We start from the raw sequence: 21548 nt of genomic DNA, 5'->3' as shown, positions 1-21548 counted from the left end.
TTTTCTTTATGCCAAGCTTAAATTTTCCTCTTTGCAACCTTCACCTGTTCACTCATCTTTCTTCTGCCCTATGGGGCCAAGAAAATACCTTTTTAAAAAATTTATTTTTTTCTTTGGTGAGGCAATCAGGATTAAGTGACTTGCCCAAGGTCACACAGCTAAGTAAGTGACAAGTGTCTGAGACCGGATTTGAACTCAGGTCCTCCTGACTCCAAGGCCAGAGCTCTATCCACTGCACCACCTAGCTGCCCCTGAAAATACCCTTTTTACATGTAGTTCTTCAAATACCTAAAAACTGATGTAATGTCCATCTTCCTTTCAGGTTAAACATTGTAAGTTCCTCCTTCAACTGATTTGTCTATGGCATGATGTTGAGTTTCTTCACCATCCCAACTGACCTTCTCTGGACATTCTCCAGTTTATAAATGTCCTTCCTAAAAAGGTCCTCAGAATTGTCCACCATCCACCATCAGTGGTCCAAAAGGGCAGAGTACACCATGACTCTCAGTCCAGACAAGATCATGGCAGCCTTTCTGGCTGCCATACCAGGTTAGTCAACACTGTTTAACTCCTCTCCAGCTTGCAGTTCATTAAAGCCCCAAATCTTTTTCAGGTGAACTGCCACACATCACCCATATTTATACTTGTGAAGTTGATCTTTTTGAACCCAAGTGTAAGACTTTGTATCTACCCCATTATATTTCTTCTTATTTGACTCAACTAAATGGTTCTAGCATGTTGGTATCTTTTTGAGCCCTGAATTTTACCCAGTATACTTGATAGGACCCAAGTACTATAGAGTTGTGAGGGATCATAGATAGACATAGATGCATAAATCATCCTCATCCAGATTTTATAGGAAAAAAAAATAGGCATATGTATCAGTAATTAATATGGGGAAAGGGTAGTGGACATGGAGTCAAAAGTCCTGGATTCAAATCTCCCAACTAACTGTGTTTGTATGATCTTGAGCAAATCACTTTACCTGCTGGCCCTCAGTTACCTCATTTACAAAATGATTGCAGTTGCAGGTGGACTAGATGACCTCTGAGCTCAAATCTCTGATTCTATGACTTTTGCCATTTCCTTCTCCAGTTCATTTTATAGATGAGGAACTGAGGCAAACAGGGGAAGTGACTGAAACCAGATTTGAACTCAGGAAGATGAGTCTTTCTGATTTGAGGCCTGATATGCTATCCGCTGTGCCACCTAACTGCAGTTATCTAACCAGTAGCTAAAATGTGAATACTCTTCCAACAAGCGGTCACCAGACTGCTTGAAGAATTCCAGTGTCTTACTACTCCAGATGACTGCCTGTTTCATTTGGGGGGCATTTCTTCTTTATATAGAATCAAAATCTGTCTCTCTGGAACTTCCACTGGTCCTTGTTCTTCCCAAATATCACTGTATTGTGTGCAGAAATGAGGGTAAAATCAGAGCTCAGGCTAACAGACATTTTAGAAAGAACATGAAACATCTATCTGCCTTCATTCAGCAAAAATGTATCAGGAGCTTCCTTTGTAGAGAGAGCACTGTGCTAGGTACTAAGGAAATACATAAAGTTTTATTTAACATAAGATTAGTTCCTACCCTCATGGAGTTCATAGTGTTAACATCTTAGAGTTGGAAGAGATGTTAGAAGTCATTTAGGCCAACCCTCTCTTGAAATATGCAACTCTTCAGATCTCACATCAGTTTTATTCTTTTTTTGAAATGTGAACAACTTCAATTTGAACAGATTATGTAATTTTATTACTTTGGGTCACTCAAGTTTACATGCAAAGAGTATTTTTGATATTATACCAGAATTATAATAACCTCCACGATGAGCCCTGTTCAGGATTAAAGCTACCTAGTGCAGTCACAATTAAATATTTTCAATGCCAAACAAATCTTTTAAACCAACTGAAATTTATTATTTTAGGGTAAACATCAAGTTTCTTTCATCTTTGTCTTATAACCATAATGAATAGCAGGAATGGCTTTAGCAATTTCAAATGTTTCCCAAAGCTGAATTGATCACTTAAAACCTGCATATTATTTAGTTTAGATTACAGTGACCTGCTTAACCAAGTTAAAATGCAAAATTTCAAATGTATATAAGGAGTATTTACACAACGGGAAATTAGGTATTCATAAAACTCAGTTAAATCATCTTTATTTACAAAACCTTACATCGAAAATTATTTCATCAAGCTTCAATTTGAGGAACAGTAAAACCAGTGAAGTAACAGTAGTTGCTTAAACTAAGAATAAGAGATGATTAAAAAATACATCATAAATTACTTTTGGTGAAACAAAAAAAACTGTCAAGTTTCTTGCTGTGGCTCTCGATGATCAGCAGCAGGCTCATTTGAAGGCTGAATCAACCCTGAAGATTGCTCATTTCTACTTTCAGGATGTGGAGGTGGGGGGAAAAATCCATCTCTTGAGGGAAGATAGTGAGGAAAGGACCTGGGTGGATAGACACTTCTCACTGTTCAAAGAGATTGGTAGATCTATTTTAGCTTTAAATATCTCCACTTCATCATAAATGAAAAATGTCACTAGTTTACAGCATCCCAATACATATTTGTTACAATGACCATAAAGCTCTAAGTCTCTCTGACCCCAAAATAATTACACTCTGATGACATGGCTTGCACATGGCAGGAGCACTGTTTGTGTCATTGAATTGGATTGATTTAACAAATGATTATCTGAAACAATTAATCTTATACACAATCAAAAGCACATCCATAATTTTAGATCCAAATACAGTTCTTCCCTAAGCAAAAATGGAATATTTTGATACACAGACAAGTAAGGAATAGTTAGCCATAAACAGATAAAACTCAGTCAAAATTCGTTTTACAAAAAAATTTTTCCCCCCACATGGCTGTCAGTCACACAAGGCATCCAGTGTCTGTCATGTACTTTACTTAGATCAGAGACTCCCTTTCCTGGTCTTGCATCACCCCCAAACAATCTTCAGTTATCTTAACTACTGTTAAGAAACTGTCCAAACAAAACTGATCTTACTTAACACCTTGGAATTGTGATTTATACTGTGCAAATTTAGAGTCATGAATGGCAACGTCAGGGAGAATTTATGAAGGTCACTTCACAGTATTTTTTTTAAGGCAATCCAGGTTAAGTGACTTTCCCAGGGTCACACAGATAAGTGTGGCATATGAACTCAGTCAGGCCTTCCTGAGTTCAGGGCTGGTGCTCTATCCACTGCATCACCTAGCTGTCCCCAGTTTGTAGTACTTTTAAAAATATTCTTCCTCTAAGTCAGACCACTAAACATGCATGTCCCTCAAGGCTCTGTCCAGGGTTTTTTCCTCTTTCTTTTCTATACTATTTCACTTAGTGATCTCATCAGGTCCCATGTTTGTAACAATCATGTGTATGCTGATTATTCCCAGATTTCTATATCCACTGCTAATTTCTCTTGGATATCTCAAATCCATCATGTCCAAAATGGAAGTCATTATCCTTGTTCCAAACTTCCCTGATTCTGCTGAGGGTACCACCATCCTCCCAGTCACCCAGATTTGCAATGTAAGGAGCAGGTCTGATCATTACACACACACACACTCACTCACTCTCTCTCTCTCTCCCATGGCTCCCTATCACCTCCAGGATCAAAGACACAGTTTTCTGTTTGGCACTTAAAGTCCTTCCGAACCTGGCCCTAATTACTATTTTGTCCTTATCTCCCCACTCACCTGTGCTTTTGCACTGGCTGTCTCCCCATGCCTGTGATCCTGGCCTTTCTTGCTTCTCAGGCTCCCTTCTTCAGGAGGCCTGTCTTGGTCTCACTCCCTTCCTGCCCCTCAGTACATTCCCTCTGAGACTAGCTTTTACACACAGATTATTAGCAAGTTGTCTACCCCATGAGAATGTGAGTTCCTTGTTGTATCCCAGCATTTAGTACAGTGTCTGGCACATAAGTGCTTAATACATCTTCACTGACTGGCTGACAAAAGTACTGCAGTGAAATTTAGCAAATTATTTAGTCCAAAACACGTCCCAATAAACCTTCCAGTTTGGTCTTCAAAACAATCTGTTAATCATTCTCATTAAGCAATGCCTTTTGAATGTCAAAATACAAATTATATTTATTTTCTACGGTTGCCAAAGTAATCAGTGTCTCTCAGGTAAGCAATTCATTAAGACATTTTTAGTTTCAAACCAAAAGTATTACCGTAAAAGCAAACAATCAATTAATCGGTCTGGTATTGATTAAGTACTAGTATACAAATACAAAGAATGAAAAAAATCACTACCCTCAAGGAGTTTATATTCTAACAGGGAGCCAACAAGTAAATATGCAAGGATATATGGGGCAAATATAAAGAATAAAAACAAATAATCAAACTACAAAGTATACACAAATCCCAGCATTAAAGTGAAGTTAGCGTTCCAAATACAAGGGAAAAACGGTAACCAATTCTAACCGTATTATTTCATGAACTATGGAACCATGCCCCTGTACACAGTGGATTTTTAACAAATATGTGCTTAATATTGAAAAAATGGACATGTGCTTTTCTCTCCAAAACCAACATAAATTTTAAAAAGTTACATACTTGATAATTGAGGAGGTGGTGGGCCAGGGAAATTACTTGCTGGAAAGTAGCCCCTAGGAGGTCCATACATACTTCCTGGAGGAGGGAGTGTAACGTGAGGTCCTCTTCTCATTTTTGATCCTCTTGGATCCACTGGCAACAAAGGACCTCGGACTAAAGGAAGAGGCGGTGGAGCAAAGCCTGGGCCAGCTACTTCACTTTGAGATGCGAGAGATGGGTCAGGCATATTTAAATTCTGTTAATAACAACAAATGAAAAACAACTACAGTGACAGAAAAATCTTTTTCATAAAATCTTAGGTCTAGAAGGGACCACAAAGTTTGCCTATTCTTTTTCCTTGCTCTCTGTACATTCACTGGATGACTTCGTCGGTTTCTATGGGTTAAATTATCATCTCTATGCAGATAATGCCCAGGTCTGCCTATATCCTTAATCTTTTTCCTGAACTCCAGTAACAAATTACTTCCTGCCTATTGGATATTTTGAACTCCATGTTCCACCCTGTTCCCAACTTGCCAGTTTCTGTTGAGGACACCACCATCCTAACATTACAGGTTTGCAGTTTTGGCATTAACCCTGAACTCCTCATTTTCCCTCACCTCACATATCCAATCAATTTTCAAATCTTGTTTCTACCTTCACAACATCTCTCACACATGTTTAGTTCTCTCTCCTCACATAGCCCAAACCCACGTCCCTTTGATTAATTATTGCAATAATTAATAACTGCAATAAATTATTGCTGTTACTTCGTTTCCCCACTTTAAGTCTCATCCCTGTCCAATCCATCCTCTAGATAGCTGCCAAAGTGATTTTCCTAAAGTGAACATCTGCCAACGTCACTCTCCTAACTCTATAAACTCTACTACTTCCCTATTGATTCTAGAATCAACATTATTCCATCTTCATCTCATCCTTTAAAAATGTCTGCTTTGTGTAAGTTTTATAATGTATGTAATTATTAGTACAGTAGAAAATATATATAATTTATAAATGTACTCATATTTAGGATGATTGTTCAAAATTGTGCTTCCTGATAAGGGTGCATAATTTAAAAAAAATTGGGAAGCAAGGCTCTAAGACATCCTGGGTTGATGTCTATGTTATTCTAAAATATCTACTGAGAAGATTTCACAACTTTCCTTGATAACATACTGTGTAGCTCTTTCTTGGCTTTCATGCATACTTCATTAACTAAACAGAAAATAGCTTTAGTCAACAAAGTGATATATTACCTAAAAAGATAACATATAATTACAATGCAAGAGCACCAAGAAACAACTCTAAAAAGCATTCTTTTGTAGACAGTATACTGCAAGGTCTTTATGGCTGCATTTCCAACATGACCAAAACCAAGATTACCAATTTTTAAATAATAATAATATCATTAAACCATAATATATTTATAATATTTTAATATTGAATAAAAGTAAATGAAATAAATAATATATGTAATATACAGTATTAGACAATAATACATTTAAAACATGCATCCAAAGAAAAATAAAAAGGAAGTTTAAGTTCACTTAACTAATAACATAGCCCAAACCCCAAATCCATAAGTAGAAAATTCCTAAGACAGATCAGAAGATACCAACCCAGTTGTAATTGTAAGTAGGAGGTACCTTATGAATTCTTCCAAAAAGAAGTAGCTTTTAAGAGATTAATGGGATTCTGAATTTTAGGATAAAACTACGTTTTCAGTACTTACACCAAAATCATCTTTGGTATCATTCCTGCTGGATTCCATTTCTGAGGATGCCACCCCATCTAGACATAGTTAAACAATGATAAACACATTTTAGCTTTTAATCATTATTTTCATATTCCTCTCTGAAGGATAAATTCACAAAATGCAATTTTATCCTCCTACTACCCATGTCTGCATATGCCACCTTGGTAGTAGGACACATTTTGTAATGAAACAAAGAACTTTCAAGCACACTAGAGGGGAAAAAGCCCCCAAAACTCTAGCTGCGTGCAGTGGGTGTGGGTAGCAGTGATTCTTCCAGCTATCTCCGGGCAGTCCTGCTACTGAAGAGTCAAGGAAAGATCTATAATGCTGGTGGGCAGCTTGTCTTACCTCTCAAACCTTCCTTCCTCCTACACTGTGCACTACAGATTAGCAACTAAGAATGTGGGGATTCTTGCCAAAAAAAAAAATCTACTAATGGATATAATCCCTTATGACTCAGAGCTCTATTATTATTTCAAGGCTGAATTCAAATTTTGCTTTTAAAAGCATTATGAATCATCCAATTATAACTTGAAACTGTGGAAATTGTGCTGGTGGCGAAGTATGAAGTCGCTTTTACTTAAAATGATAGATAATCATGTAAGTCAGCACAGTGAGTCTACAGTTTAATAATCAGAGTTCTACTTGCAGGAATGAGATCATGCTAGTAAACTGTTCCTCCTTCTATTCCTATTTCCATGGTATTTTCTGATTTCTACAGAGACCTCACTGTGCCTACCCCAGCATATCTGTGGGCAAACCACAGAAGGAGATGACAACCAAAGAGCAAAGGCTGTCTCAGGAGGGAAGCGGGAAGGGCTGGCCCTGTGCAGGGGAGGGAGAGAGTGGATGGAATGACAAGGGCCAACAGCTGGTGAGTCACTGAGAAATCTGTATGCTCACAGGGGCAAACATACTGCCTCAATAGTTCAAGCAGCCTAGATACAGTTGTGACTAACACTGGACCCTTGCACTTACAAACACACTTCTCTCAGCACTCAAGATCGTTTTTCCCCCTACAACAAAAACAACAAATCTTCCAGACAAAATAAATATTCTGGTAGGAAAAAATAAACATACACTTAACTGAGGTAAATTTTGATTATCAAGGACTGCTCTGTTGTCTCAGGGCGGCCCAGGGTTCTCAAAGACTGTGCTGGCAGAGAGCAGTACCTGTCAGGTTCTGCCATGCTGGCAAGGCTTCAAGGCTGGTACCAGCAAGAGACTACATCTGCTTTCCAAGAACCAACCCAGCTAATTAAAGGAAAGATAAGCAAGCACTAGTGGGCTGACCATGGTAACCCTTGAAATGAAGAAATGTACAAAATGGTTTAAATGCAGCCTCCTTCTGTTGTAGAGATGGTGGCATTCTAAATCCAAGATCCTTGTCCAGTGACCAAGATGTGTATGTACTCCTGGAGGACCTGAACTGTACTAAACCTGACATTTCTGCTATAAATGAAACTAGAAGATAAAAGGAAGTTACAACTGGAAACAAAAATGGAAAGATTCTCATTGGAGAGTCTGCTAAAAAGTTGGCAGAACTGATTTTATTACGCATCCCAAACATCCAAACAAAAGAATGCAATTTCATAGGGCATTTGGTTGCCTTGTATTGTCATGCTCATGATAAGCATCTGCAAAAAGTACACCATGAAAATAACTGTAGGGGGAGCTAGGTGGCATAGTGGATACAGCACTGGCCTTGGAGTGAGGAGGACCTGAGTTCAAATCTGGCTTCAGACACTTGACACTTAACTAGCTGTGTGATTCTGGGCAAGTCACTTAACCCCACTGCCTAGCAAAAAAAAAAAAGAAAGAAAGAAAATAACTGTAGCTTATGCATCAACATCTATATGCAGGTAGTAAATAAATTTAAGAATCTGATGTGCTTTTCCAAATTAAATAGATACTTTGATACTTGGTAATTTCAATGCAAAGATGAGTATAGGAAAGGGTGGCAAAAATATGTTGAAAAATATGATTCAGGAATAAAAAAGAAAGGTCAAATACTTATGAATTGCAGAGAAGCCGCATGCTTATGTAACTTTCCCGAATTGCTCCCATATTTGCAGAATGGGTCCCCAAATGGTGGCTGCTCCCTTGAAGTTCAATAAGTGTGCTCTGTGGGTCCCTAACACTATTATTTCATGAACCCCCATCAGAGTGCTCCGGCAGACTCAATTAGCTCCTACCAAATGCATTTGCTAAGATGACATTAGTGAGAACAGTTGGTCAAAATATTTCCTCCATAAACCTGGAGTATATTCTCCCACAAATACACAAAGCATCCATGGGAAGAGTAGGCTCATATTTAAAGTACAGTGGTAGTGAGGCATACATGCAGTGTACACGTGTAGCAAACACAACTCAAAACTCCTAGCACTCTAGGTCCTAGAAATCTTCTCTTAGAAGATTGCACCGGGGGTGCAATACTTCTGGATAGGTTACTTGGCTGGGTTCCCAGTTTCTGCTCTTCCTAGCTTGATTCTTAAGTGCCAGCACTAGCTCTCTCGAGTCCATAGCTAGCTCTCTTCTATGCTGCCAAGAGGCCTGTTCCTCAAGACTGCTTTCATTCCTTGAGACTATGTTTCTGTATCCATGTCTGTCTGCTCCCTCAGAGGTACAATTTCTCTTTACAAAGGGAAAAAAGGGCTTCCAGTGTCCAAGAGCAGTGAGGTACCACACTGTCCCATGTATTCTTCACACATGTGCCTTACTGCCCTTGTACTTGAAGTCTGAGCCCACTCTTCCTATGTGTAAAGGAAGAATCTACACTTCTGCTCTGGAGAAATGCTTTGTGCCAACTGATCTTATTCTATCACCTTACAGGAAAACAGGGGAACGAGAACTGGACTTTTGATTTTATTGATAGGGAACATCCAGGTGAGGAAACTCCCTCTACCAGTGCTGTTTGGCATCAACTCTGTAACCTGTGGCCTTAGAGAGCCTTCTAGTGCACTAAGAACTTAAGTGATTTCAGCAGGATCACACAACCAGTATGTGTCAGAGATGGGTCTTGAATGCAAGTCTTCATGGCTCCAAGGTCAGCCTTCTATCCACTCCTGCCTCCTACCTTAGGTAAATAACTTTTCTAGAAGATAATTAAGTGAAGTCTGGCTGACTGATATTCACAGGAAACACATGGGCCTTCAGAGTGACAATATTAGAAACCTCGATCCCTCAGCATTAAGCCTAGAATGTTGAATGAAATAGTCACATGGACCCTGTGGGGCCCCCAGCCACAGAGTGTGAATGAAAAGTGGGAGAAAGGAACCTGGGAGGGTGTCGTACTTTCATTTTAATGTGAGAATAACTGATGCTCTAGGAATTCCCCTCAACAAAAGAATAAAATTACATTTGTACAGACATGACACAGGATTACCTGGGCAGCTCTCCTGTTTCCCAACCTGTACCTTGCTCCAATCTTCCATGTAACTTATAACAGAGTGAGAATCAAATAGCTTATTTCATGGACCAAAGCACTAGTCTAAGCAAAGCTTCCTTTTCTGGAGTTAGGATCGCAGTTTAGTACCTTATTTAAATTTCAAAAGCTTCTGAGAATCTAACTAAAAGTAAAGAAAGAGTAAATTAAAAAGACTGACAACAAAGCAAGTAATGAGGCAGAACAGGGCTGTCAACAGAGGGAGATGACCACAAAGCGGGTACAGTAACCCTCCATTCATTCAGAGGTCAGAATTCCAGCAACCTCCAATTGCTGGAAGATAGCCCTGAACCCAAACCAAGAGAAAAAGACCTCTGGGCTTCCGAAATAGTGTTTACAGTCTTAGCACTTATACCAACTCTTTTCCTCCTGAGGAGCTTAACAGCTTCCCTGACTCAGTTAACCTAACATTGCTTACAAGATTAATTATCTGGTTTTCCAAGGCCACAGAAAAATTAGAAACAAAAAACTGTAAGAGCAGAGAGAAGAAAATGAGAGGATGTTCCAGACAAACACAAAGACAAAAATACGATAGTGGCCAGCTGACTTCAGAAGAGACAAAAAAAAGCTATCTAGTATAATACAGCATATTCATAAAATTAAATTACATTCAGTATGCTATTTTAAGTAGAAAAAAAGCATATTGGAATTTTAGAAAACTCTTCATTTAAAGCTTCAGTTACCTGAATAATTAATATGAAACACTTCATTCCCTTAAGATGCTGCTAACAATAAGGTACTTCAATCATATGAATACTGTAGGAATTACTGAGCTTTATTCATTCAATTTATTTATTGAGTAATAACTACATGAGATCTAGTGAAAGAGCATGAAAACGAAGTAAAAAAATCCTGAGTTCCAATCACAATTCCTAACACTGACACTATCGGCATGATTAGGTTGTCAAATCAGTTAACCTCTGAGTCTCAGTTTCTTATATGCAAAATAGGGCTAATAATACCTAGAATACTTGCTTCACAGGGTTTCTGTAATGATCATTTAAGAATATATATGTATTACCCTTTGACCCAGCAATAGCACTTCTAGGGCTATATCCCAGAGAGATCATACAAATGGAAAAAGGACCCACATGTACAAAAATATTTATAGCAGCTCTTTTTGTGGTGGCAAAGAATTGGAAATTGAGAGGATGTCCATCAGTTGGAGAATGGCTGAACAAGTTGTGGTATATGAATGTAATGGAATACTATTGTGCTACAAGAAATGATGAGCAGGCTGACTTCAGAAAAACCTGGAAAGACTTGTATGGTCTGATGCTTAGTGAATTGAGCAGAACCAGGAGAACATTGTACACAATAACAGCCACATTGTGCGATGACTAATATTGATAAATGTAACCCTTATCAGCAATACAAGGATCTAAGACATCTCCAAAGGCCTCATGATGGAAAATGCTATCCACAAAGAAGAAAGAACTATGGAGTTTGAATGCAGATCGAAGCATACTATTTGCTATTTTTTTCTTCTGTTGGGTTTTGTTTCCTCTTTCTGGTGGTTCCTCCTATTGGTTCTAATTCTTCCTTACAACATCACTAATGTGAAAATATGTTTAATAGGAATGTATATGTATAGCCTATATCAGATTGCGTGCCATCTTGGGGAGGGAGGGAAGGGGAGAAAAATTTAAAACTCAAAAGCATATGGAAGTGATTGTTGATAATTCAAAACAAATTAATTTAAAAAAGAATATATATGTATAATATAAATATCAGTTCTTATATATGCAGCAATCTTTGACCAATCAATCAACAAACATTTATTAGGCACTTTATAGGTAGGCACTATGCTAAAACAAAAGTAAAACAACTACCATTCTCAAAGAGCTTACATTCCAATGAGAGAGATAACACTGACACACATAGATATATAAAACACATACAAAATAGACACAAGGGAACTGTGAATAGGAAGTCACTAGCAGATGGGTTGGCCAGGAAAGCCCTACTGCAGAAGGTGACAGTTAAAAGACACTGGGATGGGGGCAGCTAGGTGGCACAGTAGATGGAGCACCATTCCTGAAGTCAGGAGGACCTGAGTTCAAATCAGGCCTCAGACCAAACACTTGACACTTATTAGTTGTGTGACCCTAGGCAAGTCACTTAACCCCAACTGCCTTAAAAAAAAAAAAACCCAAGACACTGGGATGGGAGATGAAGCTCGTATGTGAGCAATCACAAGCAGACCAGTGTGGCTAGACCAAAGAGCATGAGGAGAGGAGTTACATGGAAGAATGGAGAGATAGGAAGGGGTCAGGTTGTAGAGAATATTAAGTGCCAGGACATATTAAATTTGATCCTAAAAGTAACAGGGAACCGTTGGAGTATATTGTCAGTGTGGATGGTCAGACCGGCCCTTTCGGAAAATTAGTCTGGCTGCCACATGGAAGATGGATTAGAATGATTAAGAGCTGAAAAAGGGAGAACAATTAGGAAGTCGTACAGGATCACTACCTACCAGAACTTCTCTCTACCCTATACATAGCTTAGGCTAGTTTGGGGAGTTTTTTCTCCCCTCAGAAAGCAACAAAGCTCTCTGGGACTCAATGAGACTTAAGGCCTGCCTCCACTACAGCTTCCTGGTGGCCTTTGGCCAAAGTGACTTGGATTCCTGGCTTCCTAGGGGCACAAAACAGCCCGACCATGTGAAGTCAGAGTCCTTCAGAATTAGTGGAGTATGTCCCAAAGGTCAGAACACTCTGACCTCTGGACTAGATGCATTTTCCTGTGTTATTCAGTATGGAGACAAGGGGAAGTCCCCCTAATTCAGATAAATGTTACAGAATCCTTGTGGAACATCCTTTCTTTCCTATGGCTTAGTAAATCTCCTTTTGTTAAATGAGTGACCTCATTTTGTTCCAACACTGAACCTAAACTAACAGGGGCCTGCCTGCCTGAGTCAAAGCATCCCTGACAAAAGATGTTGGCAATCATTCAAGTGAGAGGTGATGATGGCCTGTATTAAGACTGTGGTTATATGAGTAGAAACAAGAAGAGATGTGTGACAGATGTTGTGGAAGTAAAAATGATAATTGAATGCATATGTGGGATGATAATAAGGATTTGTTAATAAGCATTTATTCCTTGCCAGGCACTGTGCTTGGCCTAAAGGCCTATACAGTACTACTAGAGCTGTCCTCACTTCTGCCCATGAGGGTGCAAGTGCCCCTCAAGGAGACCCCACACCACAACAGTAGCCCAGACAGTCACTGCTCCTGTCACTCCTGCCCACAAGAGACAAACAACCCTTGGGAGCCTATACACCAGGTTATTTATATGTGGAGTGGTGACCAGATGGCCAATGACCTTCTCATCTGTCTTAATCAGTGGAAATTACTCCCAATCACTAACTACTCCATCCAGACTCATCCCCCAAAGGTTAGCAAAAGCTTACTTCCTCTTACACTGCCCATCTCTGTAATACTGAATCTTAGACTAATGAAGAAAAGACACACACTATCCTGTACTCCAACTCACGTTTGCTTACTCTCCATCACTACTGATCTCAACATTCCCCCCAAAATGTCCCACTCCAGAAATGCCCTGTATCTGGAACTCCTTTATCATAATTAAGAAACTTTCCTTCACTTTAGAACTCTTCCTTCTTCTGTGTTCTTGCCCTCACTATGATTTTGCCCCTCCTTAATGACATTACATCCCAGACCTTCTTTTCCAGTACTGGTAGCACCTTCTCTCATACCATTCCCTCCATCTCCCACCCCCAACTGGTGGTCCTGGTGCAGGAGGTTCGGCTGCTCCTTGCTCCCAAGTGCCATTTCCGAACTTTATATCATTTTACTCTCAATAACCCCTCCCCTGAAGTTCACTCTATTCAATTTGTCACCCAATACAGATGCTGGTATTTATCTCGGGACACTTTACTCTACCCTTGGCAATAAATTCAGTGACTAGCCTACAATATTTCTCTTCACCCAATACCTTGAGCTCACTCTAGGGGATTTCAAGATACATGTTCTTTTGTTCCTTCAAATACTGCAAATGGCTCAATCTACTCAACTTTCATGACTTCTCCACTATATTTCAGCTACACCCAAAGACAGCTGACCTTGCTACCACCCACAAATGCTCCAATTTAATGATCAAGAACTCTAAAATTCCTTTATGCAATCACAATCTCTTATCACTCATCTTTCTCTGCCACATGCCTCTCAAATTTATTTTCTCTTCTCTGTGATCTGCAATCTCTATTCCCTTCAGTATTTTTTGTCCTCTCTTTACCCCTGCTCTGGTTCTACTCTCCTCCCATTCCAAACTCAATCCCTTAATGAACCAGTTCAAACTTTTAATTCTCTCCTGCTCTCAAATACCTCTCTTTTCCTAATGCAGCTTATACCTCACCAAATCCCAACACTGGATTATATCCACTATCAACTACTCATATGCTGCTGAATAGAGCTAGACAAAGTCTTGCAACTATCCTTACTGGATACACTAAAAATTTATGTTATCTAGTCTCAACTTGGTCCTCAATCAGCAAGAAAATTATTTTACTGATCCCTTATTAATAGGAAGATAGGAAGGAAGGATTTATTAAGTGCCTACTATGTGCCAGGCACTGTGCTAAGCACTTTACAAATATTATCTCATTTGATTCTCACAACAACACTGTGTGAAACTGAAAGTTAATTTTTAATTCTATTTTGTTAAGACTCAAGCTAGATTTAATATTCCCCCTGGCTGTACCTTGCAAGTTTTCTCAGGTAACCTCAAGTCATTTGGGTCACATTCTATTCTTGTAACTTGTATACCACCACCCTAATCTAGGAATTTGTACCTCTCCTCTGTAACTTCACCTACCACCCACATGCTGTAGAAAACTTAATTAAGGTTTAGCTGATTCAATCAAAGCTATTGTAGCCACTCCCAAATTCCAATCACATGTCTTATTTTTTAGTTAAGAGAGTTTCAGAACAGGAGGTCTATAAAGGGTGATATCAAAAGCAATTTGAGGGAGCATGGAAAAAGTCATGAACATGGTTTGTAATGCTTTCACACAGAAATTTCCCATAAAGAATAAGCTGAGAGCCTAAAAACCTCCTCATTCTACCAACACTTGACTTACTAGCTAAGTGGAATGATACAGTAGCTATTGCTACCAGCTGTGAATATAATAAGTTCATTTGCAAAATCTCAAAGGAAAGATTTTGAATACTACTGTTTCATAAAACAGAAGGGAAAATCTAGTTTAAGGAAAGCTTAAGAAGAAACTCATCTAATGCAAAGTCATCCTGAGAGCTTATAATGGTGAAACTAGAAGCACAACAGACAAAAGTCTGAAAATTTGCAGAGATTTTTATGAAAATTCTTTTTACTATCGAAGATAGAGAATCCATTACAGTTGGACTTACAGTCCCAGATGTGCTTCTACAGGAGGTAGAAATGGCAGTAGAAAGAGGACAAAACTGGGAAAAGTAACTGGACTAAACCGAGTATATACAAAGAATTCCATGCTAAAAGCAACACAATTTTGAGGTAGTTTGAAGGAAATCAATTTCCACAGTATTTGCACGAAGATACCAAACGTGTAGAAAAAAATCTCAGATGTTAATATATGAATAAAAACATATTCAATAACTACTGAGCCATGTGCCTACTTTCCCATACTTTTATGAGAATAATTTATCTAATAATCTACACTGAAGCATTAGAAAGAAACAACCAGATTCTCACAAGTGCCATTACACAGTGCCACTGTTAAGAGGACATCTATCACACAGTCCAAATCAAGGAGGGATGATGATGAGGTCTTCTAGATGTTTCTATTTATGGATGACATTATATACTGATTGCATCATGCTCTGGGACATTACAGAGCCTCCTAAATGAGATACATAATCACTCAAAAGTTTTTGATCTAAGACAAAGAACGCTTTTCAGATTATATATATATATATATATATATCTTGGAAAGTTAGTGCAATGAACAGTCAATTGGAACCAGAAATGAACAGGCAAGGAGACTGTACCACCTTTAAGTATTTGCAAAGGGTGGAGCCAAGATGGCAGACTGAAAGCAGTGACTTCCTTGAGCTCTCCCCCAAACCCCTCCAAATATCTATAAAAAATGGCTCTAAATAAATTCTAAAGCAGCAGAACCCACAAAAAGACAAAGTGAAACAAATTTCCAGCCCAAAATGGCCTGGATGGTTGGTCAGAAAGGTATATCGCGCTGGGCGGGGACAGGAGTGCAGTTCAGTGTAGACACGCAGGCCTCAGCGAACCTGGAACAGGCCTCAGAGGACTGAATCAGGGGCAGCTGTGGCGGTTTCCAGACTTCTCAACCCACAAACGCCAAAGACAAAGGTCAGTGGGAAAAGTCTGTTTCTGTGGTGCTGAGAGAGGAGCACAGGGTCTCACAGTTCCAGTTTCCAGAGAGCGTGGCCCCGGGATGGCAGCTGCTTCCTGAGCTTCTGGTCCACAGACTGAGGGGGAATCCAGTGGCTGATCAGAAGGGGATTGCAGGGATATCTCTGCTGATGCAGGACTCTCTTGCTTTGCCCATGCTTGGATCTGGGTCACAATTCTGGGTGGTAGTCCTGGGGCAAGGAGAAGCACTGGCGTGGTGGAGCTTGTAGTGGCGGTGAAGGAAATCCTCCTCACAATTCCAAGACAGAAAAGAGTGCTTGTGGTCACTCATAGACTAGAGCACAGGCCAGGAAAGGAGTAAACACTTCGCCCTTGATCATAGCACCTTGGAAGAACTAAAAATTTACAGGTCCCTAGGAGTATCTCTGAAAATAGCTACACAAAATCCCCAAAGCTTGGGACAGTACATTCTCCACACTGGAAGCAGACCCTGACCTTAACAAAGAGTTTATAATTCAAGTAACTGGCTGAGATCATGAGCAAGCAGTGCAAAAAGAGTTAGACTAGGGCAGCTAGGTGGTGCAGTGAATAGATCTCTGGCCTTGGAGTCAGGAGGACCTGAGTTCAAATCCAGCCTCAGACATTTAACACTTACTAGCGGTGTGACCCTGGGCAAGTCACTTAACCTCAATACCCTCACCAAAAGCAAAAACAAAACCAAAAAACAAAAAACAAAAATGTATATTTCCGGGGCAGGTAGGTGGCGCAGTGCATAGAGCACTGGCCCTGAAGTCAGGAGGACCTGAGTTCAAATCCAGCCTCAGACCAAACACTTGACACTTACTAGCTGTATGACCCTGGGCAAGTCACTTAACCCCAATTGCCTAAAAGCAAAAAAACCTAAATAAATAAAATAAAATAATAAATAAATAAATAAAAATAAAAAAGAGTCAGACCATAGAATCTTACTTTGCTGACAAAGAAGATCAAAACATACAACCAGAAGAAGACAACAAAGTCAAAACTCTTATATCCAAAGCCTCTAAGAGAAATATGAATTGGTCCCAGGCCATGGAAGAGCTCAAAAAGGATTTGAGAAGCAAGTAAGAGAAAAAGAGGAAAAACCTGGAAAAGAAATGAGAGTCTGCAAGAAAATCATGAAAAACAAGTCAACAGCCTGCTAAAGGAAATCCAAAAAAAAAAAAAACTTAAGAAAATAACACCTTAAAAAATAGCCTAGGGGCAGCTAGGTGGCACAGTGGATACAGCACTGGCCCTGAAGTCAGGAGAACCTGAATTCAAATCTAGCCTCAGACCAAACAGTTGACACTTACTAGCTGTATGACCCTGGGCAAGTCACTTAACCCCAACTGCCTAAAAATTAAAAAAAAAAATGCCTAACCTAAATGGCAAAATAGGTCCAAAAAGCCAATGAAGAGAAGAATGCCCTAAAAAGCAAAATTGGTCAAATGGAAAAGGAAGTCCAAAGGCTTATTGAAGAAAATACTTTCTTCAAAATTAGAATGGAGAAATTGGAAGCTAGTGACAATTTGAGAAATAAAGGCACTGTAACACTAATCCAAAAGAGTGAAAAAATAGAAAACAATATGAAATATCTCATTGGAAAAACAACTGACCTGGAAAATAGATCCAGGAGAGAGAACTTAAAAATTACTGGAGTATCTGAAAGTCATGATCAAAAAAAGAGCCTAGACATTATCTTTCAAGAAATTATCAAGGAAAACTGCCCTGATATAGTAGAACCAGAGGGCAAAATAGAAATGGAAAGAATCCACCGATCACCTCCTGAAAGAGATCTCCAAAGGAAAACTCCTAGGAATGTTGCAGCCAAATTCCAGAGTTCCCAGGTAAGGGAGAAAATATTGCAAGCAGCCAGAAAGAAACAATTCAAGTATTGTGGAAACACAATCAGGATAACAGAAGATTTAGCAACTTCTACATTAAGGAACCCATGGGCATGGAATATAATATCCTGGAGGGCAAAGGAGATAGGACTACAACCAAGAATCACCTACCTAGCAAAACGGAGTATAATCCTCCAGGGTAAAAAATGGTCATTCAGTGAAATAGGGGACTTTCAAGCATTCTTCATGAAAAGACTAGAGCTGAATATAAAATTTGACTTTCAAATACAAGACTCAAGTGAAACATGGAAGAGGTAAACAGGAAAGAGAAATCATAAGAGACTTACTAAGGTTGAACTGTTTACATTCCTGCATGGAAAGATGATATTTGTAACTCCTGAGTCTTTTGTCAGTATTAAGGTAGTGGCAGGGAAAAAAAAAATTATATGTATGTATACATAGATAGAGGGCACAGGGTGAGTTGAAGATGAAGGGATGATATCTGGAGAACAAAATTAAGGAGTGAGAGAGGATTATACTGGGAGGAGAAAGAGAGAGGTAGAATGGGATAAATTATCCCACATAAAACAGATAATAAAAGGCTTTTACAGTGGAGGTGAAACAGGGGAAGGTGAGAGGGAATGAGTGAATCTTATTCTCATCAGATTTGGCTTAAGGAGGGAATAACATACACATTCAACAGGGTATAGAAATCTATCTCACCCTACAGGAAAATGAGGGGGGGAAGGAGGCAAGAGAGCAGGGGGATGATAGAGGGAAGGGAAGATTTGAGGAGGGGGTAATCAGAAGCAAACACTTCTGAGGAGGTACAGAGTCAAAAGAGAGAATAGAATAAATGGGTGGGGGGCGAGATGGGATGAAGGGAAATATACTTAAGTTTTTCAAAACATGACTACTATGTAAGTGTTTTGCATGACTACACATATATAACCTGTATTGAGTTGCTTGCCTTTTCAATGAGGGTGGGTGGGGAGGGAGGAAGGGAGAAAATTTGGAACCCAAAGTTTTAAAAACACATGTTAAAAAAAAATTGTTTTCACATGCATCTGGGAAATAAGAAATACAGGAAATGGGGCATAGAACTCTATCCTGCCCTACAGGAAAATAGGAGGGGAAGGGGATAAGAGAAGTGGTGGAGAGAAGGGAGGGCAGATTAGGGAAAGGTATATACAGAATTCATGCCATCTTGGGATGGGGGGAGGGATGAGGTGGGGAGAAAATCTGGAACTCAAAATCTTGTGGAAGTGAATGCTCAAAACTAAAAATAAATTTTAAAAAGAGACAAAATTTTTTTTTTAAAAAGGAGGTATAGAAGTTTGTTTAGCTTAATGGGAATGGGAGGACAAGGGAGGGATCATTTGGAGGAAATGGAAGGGATCTTTAGAGAGAAGCATGACAGAATATGTCAAAGGGGGTATAGAAGCATGTTTAGATTTATGAGAATGGCAGGATAAGGATGATTGGGGGGGTATGTTAAGTAATAAGAGGGCAAGGTAGTGGGCAGAAGTAAAGTAGAGGAGTCAGAAGATGTAGGAAAGAAGAGATATGCATGAACATAAAAACAAAGATCAGAAGTAGAATTTGTTAGGGAAAGTATATGTCTATGTATGTATGTATGTATGTTATGTGTATGTAAATATAAATGTGTACGTGTGTGTGTGTGTATTTATATTTATATTGTAGGGGGCAGCAGGAGGAAGGGAGAAAAAAGAACAAAGTAAAAAGTGTGCAGCACAGAACCAAAGAAACAAGGAAGCAAAGAAAAGATGGACAGCTCTCAACATAATGCATAGTAATTATTATACAGGCTTTCTTGAAATGGAAATTTATTGCTATATATTTTTAATACTCTCTTACATTCTTCTGTGCACATGACATGCTTTTTTTTCCTTTCCTCATTTTATATTTAAGTTTCAATATGTTTATGTTTCTTTTTCTTTTCTTATTGTGTATTTAAGTTTCAGTAATAACAAAAATAAAATAAAATAAAATAGTCATACCTGGAAAAAAAGAAAAAAAAATCTGATGAGCTGGACGCTCTCAGAAAAACATGGAAAGAACTACATGAACTGATGATGAGTGAGGTGAGCAGAACCAGAATACTGTACACAGTAATAGCAACATTGTACTACTTTTAATAACTTAGCTATCCTCAGCAATATAATAATCCAAGATAATTCTGTAGGACTTATGATAAAAGGTGCTGTCCATCTCCAGAGAAAGAACTAGTAGAGCCTGAATGCAGATCAAAGATAATTTTTCTTTATTTTTCTTGAATTTTTTTTGTCTCTGTTTTCTTTCACACAGTGACTTACATGGAAATGTGTTTTGCATGACTACACATGTAAGTTTATGTTAAATTGCTTGCCTTCTTAATGGTGGGGATGGGGAGGGAGGAAAAGAATTTAGAACTCAAAATTTGAAGGAAAAAAAAGAATTTTAAAATTGTTCTTACATGTAATTGGGAAAAAATAAAATATTAAATAAGATTTTAAAAAAGAAAAAAAATTGCAAAGGTTCTGTTGAGGACCCCAAGTTTCTATGTGAAACAAAAAGCTATCTTTTTTTTATTCTAATTTTTTTGTTATTTTGAATTTATTAAATACCAACAAACATGAACATTTTCATGTACAAAGAGCAGAAAAGGAAGAATGAATATGTAATAGGAATCACCATTACATACAGCTTTTTTTAAAGTACAGGAATACTTTTTTCTTTTTTGAGAGGCAGAGCTTCTGGAGCTGGTCTGGGAGACAGGGTTGGAGGGAAGACTGGGAAGCAAATAATCCTGAACACCAATATACTGTAACCTCTCTACATCTGCTAGAGATAAGGTGCTCCTTTTCTTCTCTTCATCTTCATAAGAGAAGGTGTCCCTCCAGGTCAATAATTTCTACAAGTATGGCATGTTCTGCATGTGTGAGTGAGTATGTGTATGAGAGAGAGAGACAGACAGAGAGAGAGAGAATGAATATGTTGCAAGGAAGAGAAAGAAGGGAAAAAGAGAAAAAAACCTATGGATGCTGACTCACATACCAACAGTCAGTACATATGGGTTCAAATCAAGAACTACAAATAGTCTATAAATTAAAGACTGTTTTAATGTATATGGAAAGATTTATTTTCAGTTTTCTCTGAATTTTCCAGGAATCAATCAAAAAACAGTAAGACTAATCATGGCTTCTAACTTTATTATGACCCTTGCTTGCAAATCCTGTTGAAGAAAAAAAAGCTTCAATACTCAATACATCAAAATGGGCAAACTACTGAAAAAAATTACAAATACAACTTCTATATTGGTTTAAGACTTTATAATGGCTTAAACTATTATGAAATAGAAGCACAAACTTACACTATCAACGAGAGAAAACATATTACAAAGGCTATGATTGATTTACTTCTTGGAATTTGAGTACTTAAATTGAGTCCTCTTTTGACTGCTCATGATGTCGATGTAGATTTTTGGGGGGGATTTGAAGAAGCATATTTTTTTTCTGTGCAGTGTTCTTTATATAACAGCTGTGTCCCTAAAGTATTATGTCCAAATTGTTGAACATAGA

General features: G+C 38.6%; 1 protein-coding gene across 20 annotated transcripts in view; it reads right to left on the bottom strand.

The window, feature by feature from the left end:
- Window positions 1–1892: 1892 nt before the first annotated feature.
- MIA2 (MIA SH3 domain ER export factor 2) overlaps window positions 1893–21548 on the bottom strand; it is a 131305-nt gene continuing 111649 nt past the window's right edge. For 19 of the 20 annotated variants that reach the window (XM_078150334.1, XM_078150335.1, XM_020991337.2 and 16 more), the window contains 3 exons: window positions 6289–6347; window positions 4578–4812; window positions 1893–2476 (listed from right to left, as the gene is read on the bottom strand). In XM_078150334.1, the coding sequence (XP_078006460.1) occupies window positions 2310–2476; window positions 4578–4812; window positions 6289–6347 (461 nt within the window). In that variant the 3' untranslated portion in view covers window positions 1893–2309. The other variant, XM_078150336.1, reaches the window with a different exon arrangement.

This window comes from Phascolarctos cinereus, unplaced genomic scaffold, assembly GCF_003287225.1.
Source record: "Phascolarctos cinereus isolate Bilbo 61053 unplaced genomic scaffold, phaCin_HiC Scaffold_2;HRSCAF=192, whole genome shotgun sequence".
Classification (NCBI taxonomy): domain Eukaryota; kingdom Metazoa; phylum Chordata; class Mammalia; order Diprotodontia; family Phascolarctidae; genus Phascolarctos; species Phascolarctos cinereus.
This window is presented reverse-complemented; position numbering and strand designations above follow the sequence as displayed.